Source organism: Oryctolagus cuniculus, chromosome 3 (assembly GCF_051225735.1).
Source record: "Oryctolagus cuniculus isolate XC-2025 breed Fujian yellow rabbit chromosome 3, ASM5122573v1, whole genome shotgun sequence".
NCBI lineage: Eukaryota > Metazoa > Chordata > Mammalia > Lagomorpha > Leporidae > Oryctolagus > Oryctolagus cuniculus.
Window position 1 is genome coordinate 153,038,496 of NC_142869.1, and position 23,311 is coordinate 153,061,806.

The window sequence follows — 23,311 nt, forward strand, 5'->3', positions numbered from 1 at the left end:
GATAGACGTGAATTTTGGAGACAAAGTAGTCTTGAAGAGTCTCTTCTAAATAGACTAAGTCCCTTTAAATAAAATTAAATATGACACAAGCACTACCTATACAAAAATTTAGTAGCCACAGTGTTCCACTCTAGTGTCCATACATTTGTATTCATTCATTTGTGCGTTTAACAAGTATTAGGAACCTATCATATGTCATGAGCAGTGCTGGGTAGTGGGGAAAAATAATGAATCAGACATGAGATCCCTTTTTAGTTAGGGGAGAGACAAAAAAAGTATACTTTGATTTGTGCTGTTATTCAGTTCTTACTGAAAACTGACTGTGTGTTACTGATGAAGAAAAGGAGCAAAGAACAAAGTTTGGACTTTCTCAAAACTTACATTCTACCTGTAGGGAGATAATGTGTCATGAAGTAAAGAAGCACACAAAGATGGTAACATTAGCTGGTGGATAGTGCTATAATGAAGTAATAGTGTGAAGTGGTGCAGGGTTGGGGAGCCATGTGTCTTTTGATCCAAGCTGTAGAGGAAGCCAGGACATGAACCTTGTGAATGTCTGGGTTTAGTGTTGTAGCAGGAGAAACTGCAAGTGCAAATAACCTGAGAGTAAGTTCCTGGTATACTTAGAAATAGCAGGAGGCAAGTGTGCACTCTTGGTGTACATGAGGAGGGAAAAGGGAAGAGATGAGTAGGCTGGAGCCCAAAAATAGCCTAATAAACTTGGATAATTATTTTTAAAAATTTTTAAACTTTATTTAAGGAATATAAATTTCATGCATTTCCTATAAATAAATTTAGGAACAGTGATTCTTCCAAATCCCACCTCCCTCCCACTCATACTTCTACCTTTCTTCCTCTCCCCTCTCCAATACTCATTTTTATAAAGATCTATTTTCAGTTACATTTATATTCATAAGATTAACCCTATACTAAGTAGAGGGATTAGCAAATAGTATGAAGAAAAATGTGAAAATGAAAAACAACAACAACAACAAAAAAACCAAAAAGACAAAAACATTGTTCCTCAACAGTCAAGATGAGGGCTGTTCAAAATCATCTCATCATAAAGTATCAATTTCACAAATAGATTACCTTTTATGTACTCTATTAGTTACCACAGACCAAAGAGAACATACAGTATTTGTCTTTTTGAGACAGGCTTATTTCACTAAGTATAATAGTTTCTAGTTGCATCTATTTTGTTTCAAATGACAGGACTTCATATTTTACTACTGTATAGTATTTCATAATGTGTATATACCATAATTTATTTATCCAGTCTTCAGTTGATGGGCATCTGGGTGATTCCATAACATACCTATTGTAAACTGAGCTGCAATAAACAGGGGGTACAGATAACTCTTCCATATGATATTTCATTTCTTTTGGGTAAATTCCCAGGAGTGGAATGGCTGGGTCATATGGTAAGTCTATATTCAGCTTTGAGATATCTCCATACTATCTTACACAATACTGTACTAATTTTTGGGAATGTAAACGATGGATAAAGTTACCCTTTTCCCCATATCCTCACCAGCATTTGTTGTATGTTGATTTCTATATAAGAGCCATTCTCACTGGAGTGAGATGAAACCTCATCGTGGTTTTGATTTGCGTTTCCCTGATGGCTAGTGATCCTGAAGATTTTCTTCATGTGTCTGTTGGCCCTTTGAATTTCCTCTCTTGAAAAATGACTGTTCAGGTCCTTTGCCTACTTCTTAACTGGATTGTTTTGTTGTTGTGGAGCTTTTTGATATCTTTATAGATTCAGGAAATTAACCCTTTATCACTTGCATAGTTTGCAAATCTTTTCTCATGTTCTGTTGGTTACTTTATCATTTTACTGAATATTTGTTTTATAGTACAGCAGCTTCTCAGTTTGATGTAATCCTATCGGTCAATTTTGACTTCAATTACCTGTACTTCTAGGGCCTTTTCCAAGAAGTCTTTGCCTATGTCAATGTATTGTAGGGTTTCCCCCAGAGTTCTCTAGTAATTTGAGTAATAGATTTGAGTCTCTGATCCATGTTGAGTTGGTTTTTGTGTAAGGGGTAACATAGAGGTTTTGCCTCATACTGCTGCATGTGGAGATCCAGTTTTCTCAACATCATTTGTTGAAGAGACCATCTTTGCTCCAGGGATTGAGTTTTGCTCTGCTGTCAAAGATGAGTTGGTTGTAGATGCGTGGATTGATTTTTTTTTTTTTTTTTGGAGTTTCTATTCTGTTGCATTGGTCTACACATCTGTTATTGTGCCAGTACCAGGTTGTTTTGATTGTAACTGCCCTCTAGTATGTCTTGAGATATGGTATTGTGATGCCTCCAGCTTTGTTTTTGTTGTATGGGATTGCTTTAGCTATTTGGGATTTCTTGGGTTTCCATATGAATTTTAGCATCAATTTTTTTTCTAGATCTGAGAACTATGTTGGCATATTGATATTGCATTGAACCTGTAAATCACTTTCAGTAGTACGCTCATTTTGATGATGTTGATTTTTCCAATCAATGAACATGGAAGATTTCTCCACTTTTTTGTATCTTCTTCTGTTTCTTTGTTTTGTAATTCTCATTATAGAAATCTTTGACATCATTGGTTAAATTTATCCCAAGGTATTTAATTTTTGTAGCTATTGTGAATGTGATTGATCTTAGAAGTTCTTTCTCAGCTGTGGCATTGTCTGTATACAAAGGGTATTGATTTTTATGTGTTGATTTTATAGCCTGCTACTTTGCCAAACTCTTCTATGAGTTCCAATAGTCTCTTAGTGGAGTCTTTTGGATCCCTATATATAGAATTGTCATTTGCAAACAAGGATAGTCTGACTTCCTCCATTCCAATTTGTATCCTTTTCTTTCTTTTTGTTGTCTAATGCATCTGGCTAAAACTTCCAGGATATATTGAATAGCAATGGTAAGATGCAATAAGGTGCTGGCTGTGGGTTTCTCATAGACTGCCTTGATTGTGTGGAGGAATGTTCTTTTTATACCTAATTCACTTAAAATTTTCATCATGAAAGGGTGTTGTATTTTATCAAATGCTTTTTCTGCATCTGTTGAGATAATCATATGGTTTTTGTTCTTCAGTATATTAATGCAATGTATCAAATCGATTAGTGAACGTTGAACGATCCCTGCATACCAGGGATAATTTGCACTTTGTACAGGTGGATGATCTTTCTGATATATTGTTGGATTCAGTTGATTTATTAAGAATTTTGCCTCTATTTGCATCAGGGAAATTGGTCTATAGTTTTCTTTCCCTGTAGTATTGTTTAAGAAAGCTTTTATTTAATGAATGCAAATTTTATAGGTATAGCTTTAGGAATACAATGGTTCTTCCCCCCAACAACTTCTCGCACCCCCACTCCTCTCCCACCTCCTACTCCCTATCCCTTCCCATTCTTAATTAAGATTCATTGTTAATTAACTTTATATGCAGAACACCAACTGTATACTTAGTAAAGATTTCAACAATTGGCACTCACACAAAGCATTAAGTACTGTTTGAGAATAAGGCTTGCCGTTAATTCTCATAGTACACTTAATCCTATCGATATGATCAGTTACACAGTTAGCATGATCATTGTAGCACATAAGATTGCATTAGTACCACAGAGCTGAATGGGCTTTGAAGTCCCATGGCAAGTTTTTAGCTTTACCCTTAGGGGTAAGTCTGTGGAGGCGTGTGCCAAACTGCACAGCTCTTCCCTCTGTTATTCCCACTCTTATTTTTTTACTGGAATCTATTTTAAAATAACTTTATACACCTGTGACTTAATTCTATGTTAAGAGTTCAACCAATGGTATTAAGAAAAAATAAATAAATAAAATAATAAACTGTTCCTCAACAGTCAAAACAAGGGTTGTTAAAGTCATTTCTTCTCATAGTGTCAATTTCACTTCTACAGGCTTCCTTTTAGGTGCTGTTATCACAGATCAGGGAGAACATATGGTATTTGTCCCTTTGGGACTGCCTTATTTCACTAAGTATGTTTTCCAGATTCATCCATTTTGTTGCAAATGACCAGATTTAATCTTTTTTTTTTTTTTACCACTCTGCAGTATTCCATAGAGTATATATCCCATAATTTCTTTATCCAGTATTCTGTTGATGGGTATTTAGGTTGATTTCCATATATTAGCTATTGTGAATTGAACTGCAATAAATATGGAGGTGCAGATAACTATTTTATTTGCTGTTTTCATTGCCCTTGTGTAAATTCCAAGGAGTGGGATGGCTGGGTCACATGCTAGGACTACATTCAGATTTCTGTGGTATCTCCAAACTTCTTCCTTAGTAGTTTACATTCCCACCAACAGTGGATTAGGGTACCTTTTTGCTCACATCCTTGCTGGCATTTGTTTTTTGCTGATATGTCTATGAAAGCCTTTCTAACAAGGGTGAGGGAAACCTCACTGTGGTCTTTGGTCTTTTTTTTTTTTTTTTTTTTTTTTTTTTTTTTTTGACAGGCAGAGTTAGAGAAAGAGAGACAGAGAGAAAGGTCTTCCTTCCATTGGTTCACCCCACAAATGGCTGCTACTGCCAGCACACTGCGCTGATCCGAAGCCAGGAGCCAGGTGCTTCCTCCTGGTCTCCCATGCGGGTGCAATGCCCAAGGACCTGGGCCATCCTCCACTGCCTTCCTGGGCCACAGCAGAGAGCTGGACTGGAAGAGGAGCAACCGAGACAGAATCCAGCACCCCAACCGGGACTAGAACCCGGGCTGCCGGCACTGCAGGTGGAGGATTAGCCTAGTGAGTGGTGGCGCCGGCCCTCACTTGGTTTTGATTTGCATTTCCCTGATGGCTAGTGATCCTGAACATTTCTTCATGTTCTGTTGGCCGTTTTGGTTTCCTCTTTTGAGAAATGTCTAAGTCCTTTGCTCATTTCTTGACTGGGTTGTTTGTTTTGTTGTGGAGTTTCTTGACCTCTTTATATATTCTGGTTTTTAATCCTTCATCAGTTGCATGGTTTGCAAACAATTTCTCCCAGTCTGCTGGTTGCCTCTTTACTTTCCTGACTGTTTCTTTTGCTTTACACATGCTTCTCAATTTGATGTAATCCCAGTAATTTTAGCTTTATTGCCTGTACCTCTGGGGTCTTTCCCAGGAATTCTTTTCCTGTGCCAATGCCTTGCAGTGTTTCCCCAATGCTCTCTCGTAATAGATGGTATTGGGTCATAGATTTAGGTCTTTGATCCATTTTGAATGGATTTTTACTTAAGGTATAAGGTAGGGGGTCCTGCTTCATATTTGTGCATGTGGAAATCCAATTTTCCCCGCACCATTTGTTGAAGGGACTGTCTTTGCTCCAGGGAATTCCTTTAGCTACTTGGTCAAGTGTAAGTTGGTTGTAGAAGCATGGATTGATTTCTGGCATTTCTATTCTGTTCCATTGGTCCACCCTTATGTATGTTTGTTTTTACCAGCACTAGGCTGTTTGGATTATCTGCCTTGTAGTATGTCTTGAAACCTGATATTGTGATGCCTCCGGCTTTGTCTGTACTTGTTGTATAAGATTGCTTTAGGTATTCGAGGTCTCCTGTGTTTCCAAATGAATTTCAGCATCATTTTTCCCAGATCTGAGAAGAATGTCTTTAATATTTTGATTTGTATCTCATTGAATCTGTAAATTATTATTGGGAGAATAAACATTTTGAATATATTGATTCTTCTAATCCATGAACATAGAAGTTTTTTCCTTTTTTTGAATATTTCTTTCTTTAAAGTTTTAGTTTTGTAATTCTCATTATAGAGATCTTTGACATCCTTGGTTAAATTTATTCCAAGGTATTTTATTTTTTTTGTAGCTATTGTAAATGGGATTGATCTTAGAAGTTCTTTGGCAGCCATGGCATTGTCTGTGTTTACAAAAGCTGTTTTTTGTGCATTGATTTTATATCCTGGTATTTTAACAAACTCTTTTATGAGTTCCGGTAGTCTCTTAGTGGAGTCTCTTGGTTTTCCTAGATAGCGAATCAATCTTCTGTAAATAGGGATAGTTTGATTTCATCTTTACTGATTTGAATCCCTTTGATTTATTTTTCTTGCCTGATGGCTCTGGCTGAAACTTTCAAGACAGTATTGAATAGCAATGGTGAGAGTGGGCATCCTTGTCTAGTTCTGGATCTCAGTGGGAATGCTTCCAACTTTTTCCTATTCAATAGGATGCTTGCTGACTGTGGGTTTTTCATAAATTGCCTTGATTGTGATGAGGAATGTTCTTCTAAACCCAGTTTGCTTAGAATTTTCATCATGAAAGGGTGTTATATTTTGTCAAATGCTTTCTCAGATCTAATGAGATAATCTCATGGATTTTGTTCTTCAATTTGTTAATGTGATGTATCACATTAATTTGCGAATGTTGAACTATCTCTGCATACCAGGGATAAATCCCACTTGGTCCAGGTGAATGGGCTTCCTGATGTGTTGCTGGATTTGATTGGCCAAAATTTTTTTGTGGATATTTGCATCTATGTTCATCAGGGAAATTGTTCTGTAGTTGTTTCTCTGTTACATCTTTCCAGATTGAGCAATTAAGGTGATGCTGGCTTCATAGAATTTGGGAGGATTCTCTCCCTTTTGATTGTTTTGAATAACTCGAAGAATTGGAGTTAGTTCCTTAAATGTCTGATAGAATTCAGCAGTAAAGCCATCTGGTCCTGGGCTTTTCTTTCTTGTGATCAGAGAAGATACATGGTATAATTTTAATTTTTTTAACTTGCTGAGGCTTGCTTTATGGCCTATGTAGTATATATAGTATATATATATATATATATATATATAGTGTGTGTATATATATATAGTGTATATATAGTATATGGTCTATCCTAGAGGAAGTTCATGTACTGATGAGAAAATGTGTATTCTGCAACTGTGGTGTGAAAAGTTCTGTAGATATTGGATAGGTCCATTTGGGTATAGTTTTGATTAGCTCTGTTGCTTCTTTGTTGATTTTCTGTCTAGCTGATCTGTCCATTGATGAAAGTGTGGACTTAAAGTCCCCTGTTACTACTATATTGGAGTCTGTCTCCTTTAGATCCATTAACTTTCTTTTAAATAGCCAGATGCCCTTTAATTGGGTGCATACACATTGATTGTAGTTACATCCTACTGTTGAATTGATTCCTTAATCATTACATAATGCCCTTTTCTGTTCCTTTTAACAGTTTTTGTGTTACAGTCTATTTTGTCTGATATTTGGATAGCGACACCTGCTCATTTCTGCTTTCTGTTAGCATGGAATGTCTTTTTCACTTTGAATCTCTGTATACTTTTATTGCTGAGATGTGTTTCTTGTAGGCAGCAAATAGATGGGTCTTGTTTTTTAATCCATTCAGTCAGTCTGTATCTTTAAACTGGAGAGTTGAGGCCATTTACATTCTCTCAAGGTGACTATGCTAGGTAATGACTTGGCCCTGCTATTTTTCCATAAATATTCCTATTTTTTACTTTGAATTTCTTTTTACTGGAGGATTTTCTGCCTTCACATTCTTTCATAGTGACAGCCATGTTTCTGTGCTTCTGTGTGTAGCATGTCCTTAAGCATCTTTTGTAAGGCTGGACAAGTGGTGACAAATTTTTTCCAATTTCTGTTTGTTATGGAAGGTCTTTATTGCATCTCATTCATAAATAAGAGCTTTGCAGAATACAGTATTCTGGGTTGACAGTTTTTTTCTCTGAAGATTTGGACTATTTCTTGACAGTCTCATCTAGGCTGTAGGGTTTCTAATGAGAAGTCATCTGAGAGTATAATGGGAGATCCTCTGAAAGTAACCTGGTGTTTCTCTTGTCCACATTTTAGGATCTTTTTTTGATGCCTTATTGTGGAGAATTTGACTAGAATGTGTTGTGGTGAAGATCTTTTCTGATCATGTCTGTTAAGAGTTCTATGTGGTTCTTGTATTTGGACATCCCTTTCTCCAAATTATGGAAGTTTCCTCTGTAATTATTTCACTAAATAGGCCTTATAGTCCATTCTGTTTCCACGCCTTCAGGAACCCCTAATATCCATATCTTGGGTCATTTGATAGCGTCTTAAAAATCACCAAAAATGTCTTTACAGTTTCTAATTTCTTGTGATCTAATGGAATGATTTCCAAAGATTTGCCTTCTAACTATGGTATTCTTTTTTTGTTGCCTCACCAAGTCTGTTAAGGTTTTTCACATTTTTTATTTGATCTATTGAGTTCATTTCTAATATTTGATTTTGATTTTTCTTTAAAATCTCCATTTCTTTTTTAACTTTTATTTAGTAAATATAAATTTCCAAAGTACACTTTATGGATTACAATGGCTTTTCCCCCCTGTAACTTCCCTCCCACCCTCAACCCTCCCATCTCCCACTCCCTCTCCCATTTCATTCACATCAAGATTCATTTTCAATTATCTTTATATACAGAAGATCGATTTAGTATGTATTAAGTAAAGATTTCATCAGTTTGCACCCACACAGAAACACAAAGTATAAAATACTGTTTCAGTACTAGTTACAGCATTACTTCACATTGGACAACACATTAAGGACAGATCCCACATGAGGAGTAAGTACACAGTGACTCCTGTTGTTGACTTAACAATTGGACACTCTTGTTTATGGTGTCAGTAATCTCCCTAGGCTCTAGTCATGAGTTGCCAAAGCTATGGAAGCCTTTTGTAACATCTCCATTTCATGGGACAAATATTCATGTCATGTATGGTTTTCTTTGTGGATTTTCTTATTGCTTTTTTATGATTAGTTTTTTGAATTCTGTTTCTGCATTTTATCAATCTCTTCATTTTCACATTCTATTGAAATATTAATTTGGGAGGGTGGATGTCATGGTGTCTTCCTTATTTTTGTTTCTTTAATTTCTGCATGTAATTTTAGGCATTTGTGGAGTTTATTTTGGCTTTTTCCACCTCCTCTAATGGCTTTTATCTTTCAGCTGTGTCTCTGTGGCTTAGTGGAATGTCTGCTCTTTCAGTGAATACTGAGAGTTGTGTGGGGTGCAGCCAGGGAGCTCTGGCCAGTCTCCAGGGTGGTGTAACAATCCAATGTAATACCCAAATTGGGCATAGTTGCTTTCCCCTTATTAATAGAAGGGAGGAATGGTCTTGTCTGTTGGCATGATCACCTCCTCATGTCTCCTCCAAGCTGAGCAATGCTCAGGTGTTAGTCCCCAGCATGTTTAACATTCGTTGGTGATGCGGTATGAACCATACAAATGATCTATGCATTTTTTACTGTGAGCACAGTTCCAGCTGCAATGAGCTTCCTTAGTAACCAAGGAGCTTTGAATGTGGCTCTGTACCCAGAGCTTGCCCAGGACCCAAGCTACACCCTGCCTCCCCTCACACAGTCAGTGTTTTCATGGTCTCAGTACCTAGGGCTCCCATGGTTAAGGAGTACAAGAGGGCCCACTACACTCAACTAGCCTGCCCTGTCTAGAGAAACTGAGTGGTTCCCTGAGCTTCTCCCTGGGGTGTTCCACTAGGTTGGATTGAGCCTCATCCTCCTAACCAGACTCAGTCAGTGGGGGATGTGGATTTTTCCTTCTGGTAAAATTTCTGGATCACATGCATGCACAATACTCACTGGCCACAGCCCCATTCTTTTCACAGTTGTGCTGAATTTATATAAGTGTCTCTATGGGTGGCTCTTTGCTTTGGTTGGGATGGCTTCCCATATCTACCCATTGCTAAGTGGGTAAAGTGGAGTTGGTGTTGTTGCCCTGCTGGCAGGGTGGAGACAGTCCCCGCCAATTGACTTGAACTGCTGTGGTTACCTCTGCTGACAGGATAAAGACTGTCCCCACTAGTTTCTGGGTGTTCACAGAAGAGCTGGATCAGCTGCTACCCACTTATGTTCAAAATCTTGGATAAGAACTATTATTCTAAGCATGATGAGAATGCAATAAGAGGGTTATGAATAGGAAAATACAAATATGTATCTGAAGTTTAAAGGAGGCCTCTGTCTGACCACTATGAGTTCTGGATGTGGAACAGTGGGTAGGAAATGTAAGGCTTTGGTGGGATTTTGCCTACAGACTCATGAGATTCAGATGGTGAGGTAAACATGGCAAGGTTGGAGGAAGGTATGAAGGAAGTTAATTCCATTGGGTGGCTGGCATCCAGGATAGCTTGCTTCCCTGAAAAGGTGACATTTTAGTTCATTCATGAATTACCAACCTTATAAAGGTCTTGGAGAAGACATTCTCAAGTGGAGGGAACAAACTGGAAATTCCTAGGTTTGATGTTTCTGTGGGGAAGACATGAGGGCCTTGGAACCCAGTGAGCCAGATGGCGTCCTGTTGGGAAGGAGGAAAAAAAGATATGGCAGTAATAGGGGAACTCCAGGAGCCCTTTGTACTCTGAACTACTTACTGCATGTGCAGCCACCTACAAGGAGCAGAAGATCCCATTGGTGTGGCTTCAGTAGCTGTCTGTGACATGCTGGCTTCCCTGGTGTTCTGTGTATAACGCACCCCAGTATGAAAGAAGAAGGAGCACTTTCTGAAGTACACTCTTTTAGAGCTGCAAAGTATTACAGCTCATGATTAAAAATATCTATCTTCACACAGCAAAATCATTTCTAACAACCTCTCCTTAAGGAATAAAATTACCAGTAGTTGAATATCATGTATAAAGAGTTTTTGTGTCATTTATTATACTAGCAAAAACAGTGACCAAAAAGTAGAAACAATAAAAAGTCTATTGATAGGGAAAAAGAGGAATAAACGATGACACACATTTGTATAGGCAGGCTTTTATTTGGCATTAAAATGAATGCATTGGAGCTATGCTTGTGACTTAAAGATATCCATAGTATACTTTGAATGGTGGACTGGCCTTTAGTAAAAAAAAAAAAAAAAAAGATAAATAGGAAGTATAGTAATGTATAAAATATAAAATTTTTAAAACCCCAATATGTGGTGATACAAGTTCACTTTTGAACTTTACTTGAGAGGTAGAGAGAGAGGAGGAGAGGTAGAGGGAGGGGGGAGAGGTGGAGGTGGGGGGGAGAGGGAGAGGTGGAGGTGGGGGGAGAGGGAGAGGTGGAGGTGGGGGGGAGAGGGAGAGGTGGAGGTAGGGGGGAGAGGGAGAGGTAGGGGGGAGAGGGAGAGGTAGGGGGGAGAGGGAGAGGTAGGGGGGAGAGGGAGAGGTGGGGAGAGGGAGAGAGGGAATGAGAGGGAGAGGTAGAAGGGGGGAGAGGAGAGGGAGAGGTGGGGGGAGAGGGAGGGGGGAGAGGAGAGGGAGAGGTGGGGGGAGAGGGAGGGGGGAGAGGAGAGGGAGAGGGAGAGGTGGGGGAGGGGGAGAGGGAGGGGGAGAGGAGAGGGAGAGGGAGAGGTGGGGGGAGAGGTGAGGGAGAGGGGGGGAGAGGAGAGGGAGGGGGAGGGGTGAGGGAGAGGGAGAGGGGGGAGAGGTGAGGGAGAGGGAGAGGGGGGAGAGGTGAGGGAGAGGTGGGGGAGAGGTGGGGGGAGAGGTGGGGGAGAGGTGGGGGGAGAGGTGAGGGAGAGGTGAGGGAGAGGGAGAGGTAGAGGGGGGGAGAGGTGAGGGAGAGGTAGGGGGGGGAGAGGTGAGGGAGAGGTAGAGGGGGAGAGGTGAGGGAGAGGTAGAGGGGGGAGAGGAGAGGGAGAGGGAGAGGTTGGGGGGAGAGGAGAGGGAGAGGGAGAGGTCGGGGGGAGAGGTGAGGGAGAGGGAGAGGTAGTACACGTCCCATGATTTCTTTATCCAGTCTACTGTTGATGGACATTTAGGTTGATTCCAGGTCTTAGCTATTGTGAATTGAGTTGCAATAAACATTGAGGTGCAGACAGCTCTCTTATTTGCCAATTTAATTTCCTTTGGGTAAATTCCAAGGAGTGGGATGGCTGGATTGTATGGGTAGGGTTATATTCAGGTTTCTGAGGATTCTCCAGACTGTCTTCCATAGTGGCTTTACCAGTTTGCATTCCCACCAACAGTGGGTTAGCGTACCTTTTGGAGTTCCTTTAGGGCTCCTGTCACTTCTGTACTAAAGCTTTTCCTCTGTCAGGCTGCTGGAAAAATAGTCCTTCTTTTGTTGTTTTAGTTCTGTGTGGTGGAGAGCATGCAGGGCCTTTCCACTCAGCCATCCTGGATGAAATGTCATTATCCTTCTACAGCCTATTTGGGAACATAGAGGAAGAACCAGATCTGGGAGACTGGTCCACAATATTTAAGTTCTCATGCTAGCCTTGCCCTTTTCTGGTAGAGTTAGATCTTGGTGCCTTTGCAGAATCAATCTACATGATCTTCATTTTCCTCGAATGCAAACTCTAACCCACAAAGAACTGGAGTGAAGATGAAACTGGATGAAACAGGCATGGGGCCTTCCATGTCAAAGAATGTGAGTACATGATGTTACTATCCACTGTGGGAGAAAGTGGTTGTGAGGTTCTTTTCTTGAGGGTTGGAGAGTTTGGTGTGCTTGGGTGAATGGTTAGCCTAGATACTGTTCTTTTAAAAGTTTTGGTTCTAGACTCTGCTGCAAGCCTACCATACTCAGATAATAGTGTAACTTGGTATACTTCTGAAAATTGGAGTCATTATCATCTCTCATTTATTAGTGTGTAATCCTGAAATATTTGTGGTGGCAAGCTGAGGGCAGCCAGAATTCCCTCGTCTAGGATTTCCTTACAGCCAATGAAATCACTGTGGTGCAGTGATGTCTGTAGATGGTCAGACATTAGGAAGATGACTTGGCTCAAATGGGCATCCAACTCCATGGCAGTGCAGTAGTCTGGCACCCAGGGGGAAAAGGTCGCTGCTTCAGTTGGCCAGCAGAAGAGAGTAAGGTGCCTTTTGATCTGTCTACACAGATTCTTTAGTGTCAGAAGATGTTGCAGATTAAGCCCTGTACTCGGAGGCATAGTGTGAGGAGAAGGAACTCTGGGAAGAATGTCTGTGTCCCACGTTGAGGGGGGAGCTTCTACTGCAAGACCTGGCCTCTGCTAGTTGTAGCACGAGGTGCACTGCACTAACAAACCTGAATCCTGGGTCTAGGCTTCTTCTTTGAAGAGACTTGACAGACAGCCTTGAGACAACCACCTTATAAACTGAGGAGAAGGATTCCATTTCCATAACTGCCTCCAGGCAGAGGAGTGACCAGAGTGCCCTTCTGATTTTAGTTTTATTATGGCCAACCTTACATTTCTCTGCTTTTCTCTTGCCAACTTCTTTCTGGTTGTTTTATATGCAAGGCACTCTAGATACCCCATCATCACCTAGAATTGAAATATAGAGAACTGAACTTGGCATTTTATGTGAGGAAGTACATGGTGATACTTTCTTTGAAGGGAATAAATAGGTGACTTGCATATTTGTCTTCATGTTCCTGACAAGTGAGATAAGGAACCAAGGATAACAGCTCACAAAGGGTGTCTGGCATCATGGTGTATGAGGTTGAGTGACTGCCTGTGATGCTGGCATACCATATGGGCACTGGTTTGAGTACTGGCTGCTCTGCATCTGGTCCAGCTCCCTCTGGTGCACCTGGGAAGGCAGCAGAATATGGCCCAACTGCCTGGGACCCTGCCACCCACACAGGAGACACAAAGGGAGTTCCAGGCTCCAGGCGTCTGCCTGGCCCAGACTTGACCATTGTGGTCATTTGGGGAGTAGACCATCAGATAGAAGCACAGTCTCTTCTCTCTTCCCCCTTCCCCCTCCCCTTCTCCCTCCCCCTCCCCCTCCCCCTCCCCTTCCCCCTCCCCTTCCCCCTCCCTCTCCCCTCCCCTCCTCTTCGCTTTCTCTTCCTCTCTCTCTTCCTCTCTCTCTTCCTCTCTCTCTTCCTCTCTCTCTTCCTCTCTCTCTTCCTCTCTCTCTTCCTCTCTCTCTTCCTCTCTCTCTTCCTCTCTCTCTTCTCTCTTCTCTTTCTCTCTCTCTTCTCTCTTCTCTCTTCTCTTTCTCTCTCTCTCTGATCCTGCCTTTCAAATAAACAAAATAAAACTTAAAAAAAGAAAGAGCTCATCAAGGTAAAGGAGAAGGAACATGTTCAGATGTGGATCTCTCAACTCTGAAGTGATGATCTGACATTCATTTCCTACCAGTCAGAGGCAAATATTTTCAACCCACCCTGCAGATATGTGGTTTCTGTAAATATCAACATATAGGTTGCAGAAGACCATGGGAAAACATGGGATCTCTTAGAGTGAATTAAGTAGAAGAGGGAGTGTCAAAGTCAGATTGGTCTTGAATGTTCAGTATGAACAGATGAAGAGGATCCAGTGAAGGAGGCTTAGACGTAACCATTAGAGGGTGGAATGAAGACCGAGAAATACTACCTGGGGTCACAAGGACCATGGACAGAGAACGGTCTCGTGGGGAGAGGGGGAAACTGATCAGTAATGCCAAAAAGGGCAGAGGAATCTAGTAGTTTAATCCTTAAAAACTGAGTTGGTGAGTGTTTGGTCTAGTGGTTAAGATGCCCACATCCTATGTCAGAGTTTGTGGGTTCAAGGCTTGGCTCCAGCTCCTGATTCTTGTTTCCTATTAATGCACACCCTGGGAAGCAGCAGTGATGACTCAAGTAGCTGGGTGTCTGCCACCCATGTGGGAAAGTTGGATTGAGTTCCCAGCTCCCAGGATTGGCCTGGCACAGCCCTGGTCATTACAGACTTATGGGGAGTAAGCCAGTGGGTAGGAGCTCTGTCTATCTGCCTGTCTATCAAATAATAGTAATTTTAAAAAGAGTGGGAAATAAAAACACTTATGGGAATTAAAAAGTCATTGCTGGTTTTGGCAAGAGTAGTTTCACTAATTTGCATGAGCACAGAGTACATTTTTCTTGATTAGAGGAAGAAAAGGCTGGTTGAGCTGACATGGAAAGAGATGTGAGTTGCTAGAAGTGGTCCTTTCGATTTTTTTCTTCTTCTTCTTCTTCTTTTTTTTTTTTTTTTTTTTTTGACAAGCAGAGTGGACAGTGAGAGAGAGAGGCAGAGAGAAAGGTCTTCCTTTTGCCGTTGGTTCACCCTCCAATGGCCGCTGCGGCCGGCATGCTGCGGCCGGCGTATCGCGCTGATCAGATGGCAGGAGCCAGGTGCTTCTCCTGGTCTCCCATGGGGTGCAGGGCCCAAGCACTTGGGCCATCCTCCACTGCACTCCCTGGCCACAGCAGAGAGCTGGCCTGGAAGAGGGGCAACTGGGACAAAATCCGGTGCCCCGACCGGGACTAGAACCCGGTGTGCTGGCGCCGCAAGGCGGAGGATTAGCCTAGTGAGCCGCGGCGCCGGCTCTTTTGATTTTTTTAACAGGGATTTTTGAGAGTACAGATGGGTATACAGGAAAGAACCACAGTGGGAGGGAAGCTCGAGGAGTTCCAGAATGGTCTTGAAAGGGCAAAGCCCGGGAGTAATTGATGGCACAGGTGAAAGAGAAACTGGCATCTTCTGTGATGAGAAGTGCTTTAAGTTTTTCAAAAAGCAGACCCCAAGACGTGTTCTGATGTGGAAGATTTCCTTGGGAAAACACTTGTGGAGGATAAAGAGGAAGGAGAGAGAGTTGGTGATCCTTCAGCCCACTGTAAGGCAGTCTGAAATATAGGAGGGAAAGGAAAGAGGGTTGGGTGGGCAGTCTTCCCAGCTGTAACACTGTCCCAAGGAAGTGGTGGCCAGGCCGAGGAATATTAAAACATCCAGTGCAAGAAGTCCCAGGTCGCACAGTAATGGGCTTGTGAGCATCCCCTCCCTGCTCTGTCACCAGCCAGGAGCAGCATGTGGGAAGCTTAACCAAAGAGCTGTCCAGAGATGGAGCCCGAGAGTGACAGCTGGATCATTGACAAAAATGCATGCCATGTCAGGAAATCCCAGCTGCTTTCTGCAGTAGTACACTGATATAACTGTGCCTGTACGTGAGCACCAAGGAACGAGAACAGGAAGATAAGGGAGTACCCTCTTGGAGGCCTTGTTCATCTATGAGATATGAAGGAATAAGCTAGAATGAAGAACAGAACAGGGAGAAGGACTTTAGTGACGAAGGTTTGGAATAGCAAAAACTGCAAGAAGACAAAGCATTAGGTACCACATCTGATCTCGCTGAGCATGGAAACTGTCACAGACTGTGTAATGGCACTAGCGAGGTGGCATTGTGGCTTTCTTCTCCGGGGATAGTCAGAAGAGAGAAGGTAGATTTTCTGGCAGATCTCTTCACTATTAATCTCTCTTCTGGGTCTAAGGCTGCTTCCATTTTATAATTCTTACTAGTAACTCATCTTTGATTTAATTAAACACACAAATATAAAACTATTAAGCTCTGCACAGAGGGAGGAGTAAGGATGGGTTTCTGCCATAGGAATGTGTACCTTTTTTTTTTTTTAAACTATTTTGTTTATTTGAGAGGTAGAGTTACAGAGAGAGGTCTTCCATCTGCTGTTTCACTCCCCAAATGGCCGCAGTGGCTGGAACTGAGCCTATCCAAAGCTAGGAACCCTTTCCTGGTCTCCCATGTGAGTGCAGGGATCCAAGGATTTGGGCCATCCTACTTTGCCAGGCCATAAGCAGACAGCTGGATCAGAAGATGAGGAGCCAGGACACAAACTGAAGCCCATGTGGGATGCTGGCACTGCAGGCCTAGCCCACCATGCCACAGCACTGGCTCCTGAATGTATCTTAATTATAGCAATACCTATGATGCAATGCACGCTAGGCAGGCAATGTAAGTGAGGTACATATAAAGTCTGTGGGACTTTAGAAGAGGTGCAGAGTGTCTGAATTGGTGGCAGAGAGGGTGGAGGAATCAAGAAAGCCTTTGTGGAGGTGATTTTTTGATTTGAGATTTAGCAGGTACATCAACAGTTCTGCACCAACCCCTTTTGTTCTCTTTTAAAATCTTGCAATTCATGGCCATCTGGCGTGGGTGGTACCCACCTTGTGCCTAGATTGTGAATGTACTGTTTGGTCACTGTTTACATAGACTGTCTCATATACTTGACTATAAGCCCAGGTAAGTAAGTTGGGTTTTTCATGTGCTCCAGAAGCTTTGGGGAACCTCACCCCTACTTCCCTTGCTACTAATGCTACTACAGTTTGCATTTTGGGAATGCTTGCCCACTGAAGTGTTTCCTTCTACTAGACTTTGATAATCTCGTTGGGTGGGAAATTACACATGCTTGGCATACAGTAGAGCTGCTACAGAACCTGAGTTACTGAGTTTTTAAATTTTTTTTCACATGCCAACAAGTCTGGAAATTAGAATCAATATCTTGTTTTGGAGATGGAGGAATCCAGCCCTTTCACTTAACCTAGCCCACTTTTACCACTAAATAAGCCCATCCTGAATGTTGATTCTTCTCTGGGTTCTTTGTGTTCATTTCCAATGGATTCAGATTCCAACTCTTCACACTATGTGGAATTATGATGTTTTTCTGCTCTCAGTAATATATCTATGATGATTTGCTTTCCCACCTTTTCAGTGACTTAGGATGAAATCTCCTGGAAGAGATGAGGTATGACAGGGACTCTGTTTTAAAAAGCAAAAATGAGTTACTACTTTTTTTCTGGAAATTGTACCCAATATGTAGTATGCAGGTTATTCAATGCTATTGCTAAGTTCAGGTGAGGCTCACTATTAGCTATGCCTAGCCTTATTACCATCATTGCTAATGTACATAATGAACTTGAATAGAAACTTTGAAGACTCTTCACACTTGCTTAATTCACTCCAGGCTCCACAGTGTCATGCAAATATACATTAAATAGTTGTGAATGGAATCAAAGTCGTAGAACTCTTGTCTAATACAATAAACCTCTCCAGGAGACTTTTATGATGTTTTCTTCCCAGGCTTTGATTTTTTACAGCCTTTCTGAGATTTTCTGCTCTTCATGTAAAGATAACTCCAGGGAAAGGAATTTCAGCTCCAATTTTTGCTTAGGTTGCTGTCATGGGTCTATCGTTGACCTATCAAAATCCCTTCTCTTCGGAAATACATCATTTTCTAAGGAACTTCATTAAGGTCAAGAGAACACAGTGTATTTAGTAATTGTGTTATATCAGCAACGTTGACTTCCAGGATGGCAAAGAAGTGTTTGTCCTCCCAGGAAGCAGGACAACAACAGTGGTTGTTGCCACTTGGAAAAAAAAAGTATGTGGTGTGTTAGAGTTGGAGAACAGACAAGGAGCTTTGTGCCATAAAGAAAAGGAAGATGGAAATGGCAGTGCCTCAAAGCAGCTGACTAAAGGCTCTGAGGAACATTTCCTCTCCTCTCCCAGATACAGTAGAAACTTCCAGGTGACAACACAGGGCAACCCACAGGGAAACTCTCTCCCATTCTTTCTTGCTCTTCTGTAATCTAAGCCTTTTCTCTGCACGTTATTCTTTGACTGTTGGGGAGATGAAATGTCCTCGTTTCTGTTAAGATTCTTATTGTCGTAGCTTGCATCGGAGTCTCAGGTTTACTCACAGAGGCCATTCAGAGCAGCATTTCAACAAGCATTTGCATCTTTGATTCAATAATCCTCTAGAAACAGGATTTGACATTCTTTTCCATGTATATCACACCCAGTGCTTACCACTGTCCCTCGTCATTCAGTAAAGGCCAAGTTAACAAACGTGGCCTAACACTTCCCATGCACTTGGTATCAAACATCTTGGACGTGGGTACTCAATTAACCTATGCTTGTAAGAAGTCTGTATAAGAATATTAGATCACCACTGAAGTTTGCTTGTGAGTGCTAAGTTATTTGTGACATTGAGCTGACATTCTGCATTTTACCTACAAAACAAGATAAAAGAATTTCTTGCTTGATGTCTGAAAATGGTTGGTCCATGAACTACTGAGGCAGACTTGCTGTCTTATGCCCAAGTTCAGCTTTGAGTCTCCTCATTACACAAACCTTGGTAGCTGAATTCACTTCCTTTCCCTTTCCTCTCTCTCTTACAGGCCCTTGTAATAAATTTAGATAAATCACCAGTTCCTAGGCATTAGGAATCTGCCAAAGGTATATACATGATACTACAGTACATGGACCTTCATTTTGTTCTCTTTCCAATCCTTCAGAAGTAGAAGGATGATGCAGAAACCATTGCCATGTGCTAGAGATATGGACAATTTCTCAGGAGGCTTGATGGTCCTAAACTTGACCCATTTCCATATCTCTATAACTTTATCCTGGAGGATTTCATCCACAATAAAACTGTATTTTTCACCCTAGGAGAGAAGTCTGAATGATGTAGATTTCCCTCTAATCCAGACTTCCAGGCCTCAGCCAACATAGCCATCTGGCTCAGCCTGTTGACAGGTAGAAGCATCATCTTAATATGAAACATATTGGCGGGGGGACAGCTCTGTGGCACAGTGAGTTTAAAGCCCTGGCCTGAAGCTCCGGCGTCCTGTATGGGTGCTGGTTCTAGTCCTGGCTGCTCCTCTTCCAATCCAGCTCTCTGCTATGGCCTGGGAAAGCAGTGGAAAATGGCCCAAGACCTTGGGCACCTGCACCTACGTGGGAGACCCAGAAGAAGCCCCTGGCTCCTGGCTTCAGATAAGTGCAGATCCGGCTATTGGCAGCAAGCTGGGGAGTGAACCAGCGGATGGAACACCTCTTTGTCTCTACCTCTCTCTCTAACCCTTTCTTTCAAATAAATAAAATAAATCTTTAGCATTAGCCCCTATATGTTTTTCTTTTTATAGTGTAGCATGTAAAGCTGCTGCCTGTGGTGCAGGCTGCTCCACTTCTAATCCAGCTTCCTCCTAATGTGCCTGGGAAAGCAGTGGAGGATGACCCAAGTGCTTAAGCCCCTGCACACTTGGAAGACCTTTTAGATGTTCCTGGCTTCAACCCAGCCCAGCTCCAGCCATTGTGGTCATTGGGGAGTGAGGCAGTAGATGGAAGAACTTTTTCTCTGTTTCTCCCTGACTCTTTCTGTAACTCTACCTTTCAAATAAATATTTTAAAAAATAGAGGGGCCTTATCAAGGAAGTTAAAGAAAAAGTATTTCCTATATCATTAATAATCAAAATAAATTTTGGGTAACTTGCTACAGTTGAGACTGAATTGTCCTTTTATTTTCCTACAGAACATTTTACAATATTATTGCTATACAAAAAGAAAAATTTGGGTGTATTCAGTGAAAAAGATAGAAGAATCTTCAGATTGTATTTTTTAATGTTTTGCCCATTCAAAGTATACAGTCAATAGTTTTTAGTATATTGAGGATTGTGCAACCATTATCACATTTGAGAATATCCCCAACAACTCAAAAAGGAATCCTCCTGTCCTTTAGCTATTAATACTCCCTAACCTTTCTATCCTCCCTAGTCTTAAACAACACCCAATCTATTTTCTCTACATATACAAGTGTAAGTTTTCCTAAAACAAACAAACAAACAAACAAACAAACAAAAAACCTTAGAGTACTGCACGGGAAGACTTTCAAAGTTTTCCTAACATATTCTTTATTTTGTATTTCCTCCTCTTCTAAGCCCATGGTGTGGAGACACAGATATTAAGCCCAGTTCTCTGCATTCCCTTTGGTCTGGTGCCTATCCCAGAATGCACCATTCTCTTCAAAAGTAAGACAGATTAATGTCTACTTTTCTAAAGCTTCATCTCATATAAAAGGACACCACTGTAAAAGGCAAAATACTTCATCTCTACTATGATCATGGAATGTCTTTGACAAGTTGGAGTAGGCTTTCCTTCCTCTTTTATGAAACTTAATCAACTATGTCTTGGTATGAGACAAAGTCCAGAGTTGTTTTTCTGCAGTTTTGAGGTTGTGTGACTTCCGTTCACAAGAGACAGAAGTCTGACTCACGATGGCTTGAGTTAAAGGAGGAATCTGTTGGCTCATGTGAGTCTAGGATTCTTTTGGTGCTCCCAAACCAAATGTGTATTCCCTTCCCTAGGGCTCAGTTTAGTTCTATTTTTTTTTATAACTAAAGAACATTTATTTTCCACTAAGAGTTTGCCTTGAGGATGTAACTAAACTGAGCCACCCCCCACCCCATCTCAAAGGGTTAGTACAGTGACTGTTATAAAGCAGATCTCAACAGTCTGAAGCTCTGGAACCAACATTAACTGACAAAAAAATTCCATCTAAATCCTCATAAAAATGTTTAAGTTAAAAAAAAAAAAGAAAAAGAAAAGAAAAAAGGGGCAATGGGGGTTTCAGATTGAACAACATTCTCACACTTCATCTGATACATTCAATCTGGCTAGAGTGTACCAAGTGGAAACAGGATCACTATAATACAAAACTCCCACTACAGCACGCTGTACACACCTGTGTTCCAAGCCCACCCCCACCCCCCTACTGCTTCCACTCCATTATTTTCCCGCCTGTTGGGCCTGCCGGCGGAGGAGCACGTAGATCTTCTCTTTGATCCAGTCTTTGTTATAAGGCTGGTATGTCTGGGTATCAGCCCGGTAAACAAGGCAGCTGAGGTCTGCCAGATCATCAATAAAATCAAACAACTGACTGATATCGTATGTGATAGATGGACTGTTGGGATTCATTCTTTTCAGATGTTCCTCATACATTTTACAAACACCTTCCATGCATTCATTCACAGATTCATAGTCAGCGTAAGTTCTGCCTTCTGGCCTCTTGGTAGGCTGTACCAGCAAAATGGTATGAGACATCGCGCCAAACTCTTCTCTTTGCAGCCGCTGCCGACACTGCCGCCGCACACGAGCTTAGCCACAACGCCGCCAACAGCCTATTTTTTTTTTCTTTGTCACCCTGGAGGTGACAAGATGGCACCAGTGGCTCCAGGCTTATATCTATCCTTTCAACAACAATTGTAGTGGGGATAGTGTCTCTATCTGAACTTAAAACATAATCATAGATTTGAATATTTCTGGCTCTGATTGGCCTGGACTGGGTCACATGCCAAATTTCAAGCTGGTAAAGGAGTTGGCTCTACATGTCATGTATTGACTAAAAAAGAAATTCTTTGCCAAGGAAAATCAGGTGTGTTACCAGAAGGGTGGATTTGGGGCAGGCAAAAGCAAAGAATCATGACTAAATATTGCTGCAGCATGAGTCAGTGAACCTGGCCTTAGTTCATTATTGTCATTAAATGGTTTCATTACCTTGAGCAAATCACTTAATCTCTCTAGGCCTTGATTCCTAATTCTGTAAAATTACAGGCTTGCATAACAAATCCTGAAATTTCTTTGCTAGTCAAAAATTGTATTTTCAGTTCTGAATCGACCAGATGATTTGTTAAAACATAGGCATAACTAGGTCTTTCTTTTATACAGTCAATACATGACTTGGACAAAATAACACTACAGCAGAAGTGATCTGTATGGAGTCATGAGGTTGTGTATTATCTTTGATACTGAATGTTGACCAAGTGAATGCAAGGTTCTCATTTTCTTCAAGAGAATATTTTCAAATTTTTATTAACATAAAGACAACAGATTTTGTGTATTTCATAGATACTTCTAAGAAGATAACCATACTTCCCTCCCATCCTCCCTCACTCAGTTCCTCCTCCTTCATTTCCTTTAACTTTTGTAATAACATAGTTTCACTCATTTTGAAATATCCAGGCTGTTAAGAGTTCAAATGTATTGTTATTACTCCCCCCTTTTTTAGAAAATGCTATGCTTAATATCAAGTTGCTCCCAGTTCTTGCTTTATGTTTACATTAACCTTTGTAGAAAGGTTAGAAACCAACTAATTATTGAATGAAATTAGCAGGTAATCAATTAGAAAAAATGAGATGGTATAAATGACCCTTTCGATATGCATCTTCAAAAAGGAAAAAAGAAGTTAGGAACTACAGAACTGAACTGGGAAAAAAAATTGATCCCAAACGAAACAAGCTTAAAATATTTGATTAGTGTCATAACCAGTATTCAACATAAGCAGCTGGCCTAGCTTGTGGTTTGATAGTAGATAGAAAATACACAAGGAAGACTAGGGTGGGGAGAAGGTGGCAAGGAATTTTCTCAATTAGAGATTCTTTTTTTGAGTGATAATATTTATTATAACTTTTCAATGGAAATAAATACCTAGGTATCCAATGGATTGTTGAGACTTAGATCTCAATTCAAAATCAAGAATTATGACTGTTTAAGAAGTTCCACAAAAACCTGTATACTTCATAGGCATGCAATTTTGGTAACACGCATTTTGGCTTTTTTGCTTTGGTGTGGGTGAGTCTCTTATCTGGGGTTTTAAAGCAACAGATCTTTGGTGTGGGCTCTTTTTTAGTTTGTACATGAACGGCAGATATTGTGGGAAGGTTGACTTTTTCCCTACTCCGGGAGAAGAACCACACTCCTGGAATTCCATGTGAGTCCCACGATTGCCGATGTCTCTATAAAGAGACTAATACTGATTAGACTCTGCAACATACAGG

The 23,311-nt window shown here is 41.1% G+C and overlaps 1 protein-coding gene and 1 long non-coding RNA gene across 10 annotated transcripts in view; one reads left to right on the top strand and one right to left on the bottom strand.

Annotated features, from left to right (window-relative positions):
* The window catches only part of LOC149127561 (uncharacterized), an 83,209-nt gene that overhangs the window by 28,025 nt on the left and 31,873 nt on the right, over positions 1 to 23,311 (top strand). The window lies entirely within an intron of this gene.
* LOC138849199 (enhancer of rudimentary homolog) lies at positions 20,860 to 21,653 on the bottom strand. Its single transcript, XM_070071574.1, has one exon. The coding sequence runs from the start codon at positions 21,576 to 21,578 to the stop codon at positions 21,264 to 21,266; it is 315 nt and encodes a 104-aa protein (XP_069927675.1). The 5' UTR covers positions 21,579 to 21,653; the 3' UTR covers positions 20,860 to 21,263.

Bases quoted from the DNA above. Each gene is read 5' to 3' on its own strand.
- LOC138849199 (XM_070071574.1), bottom strand. From the start codon at position 21,578: ATGTCTCATACCATTTTGCTGGTACAGCCTACCAAGAGGCCAGAAGGC.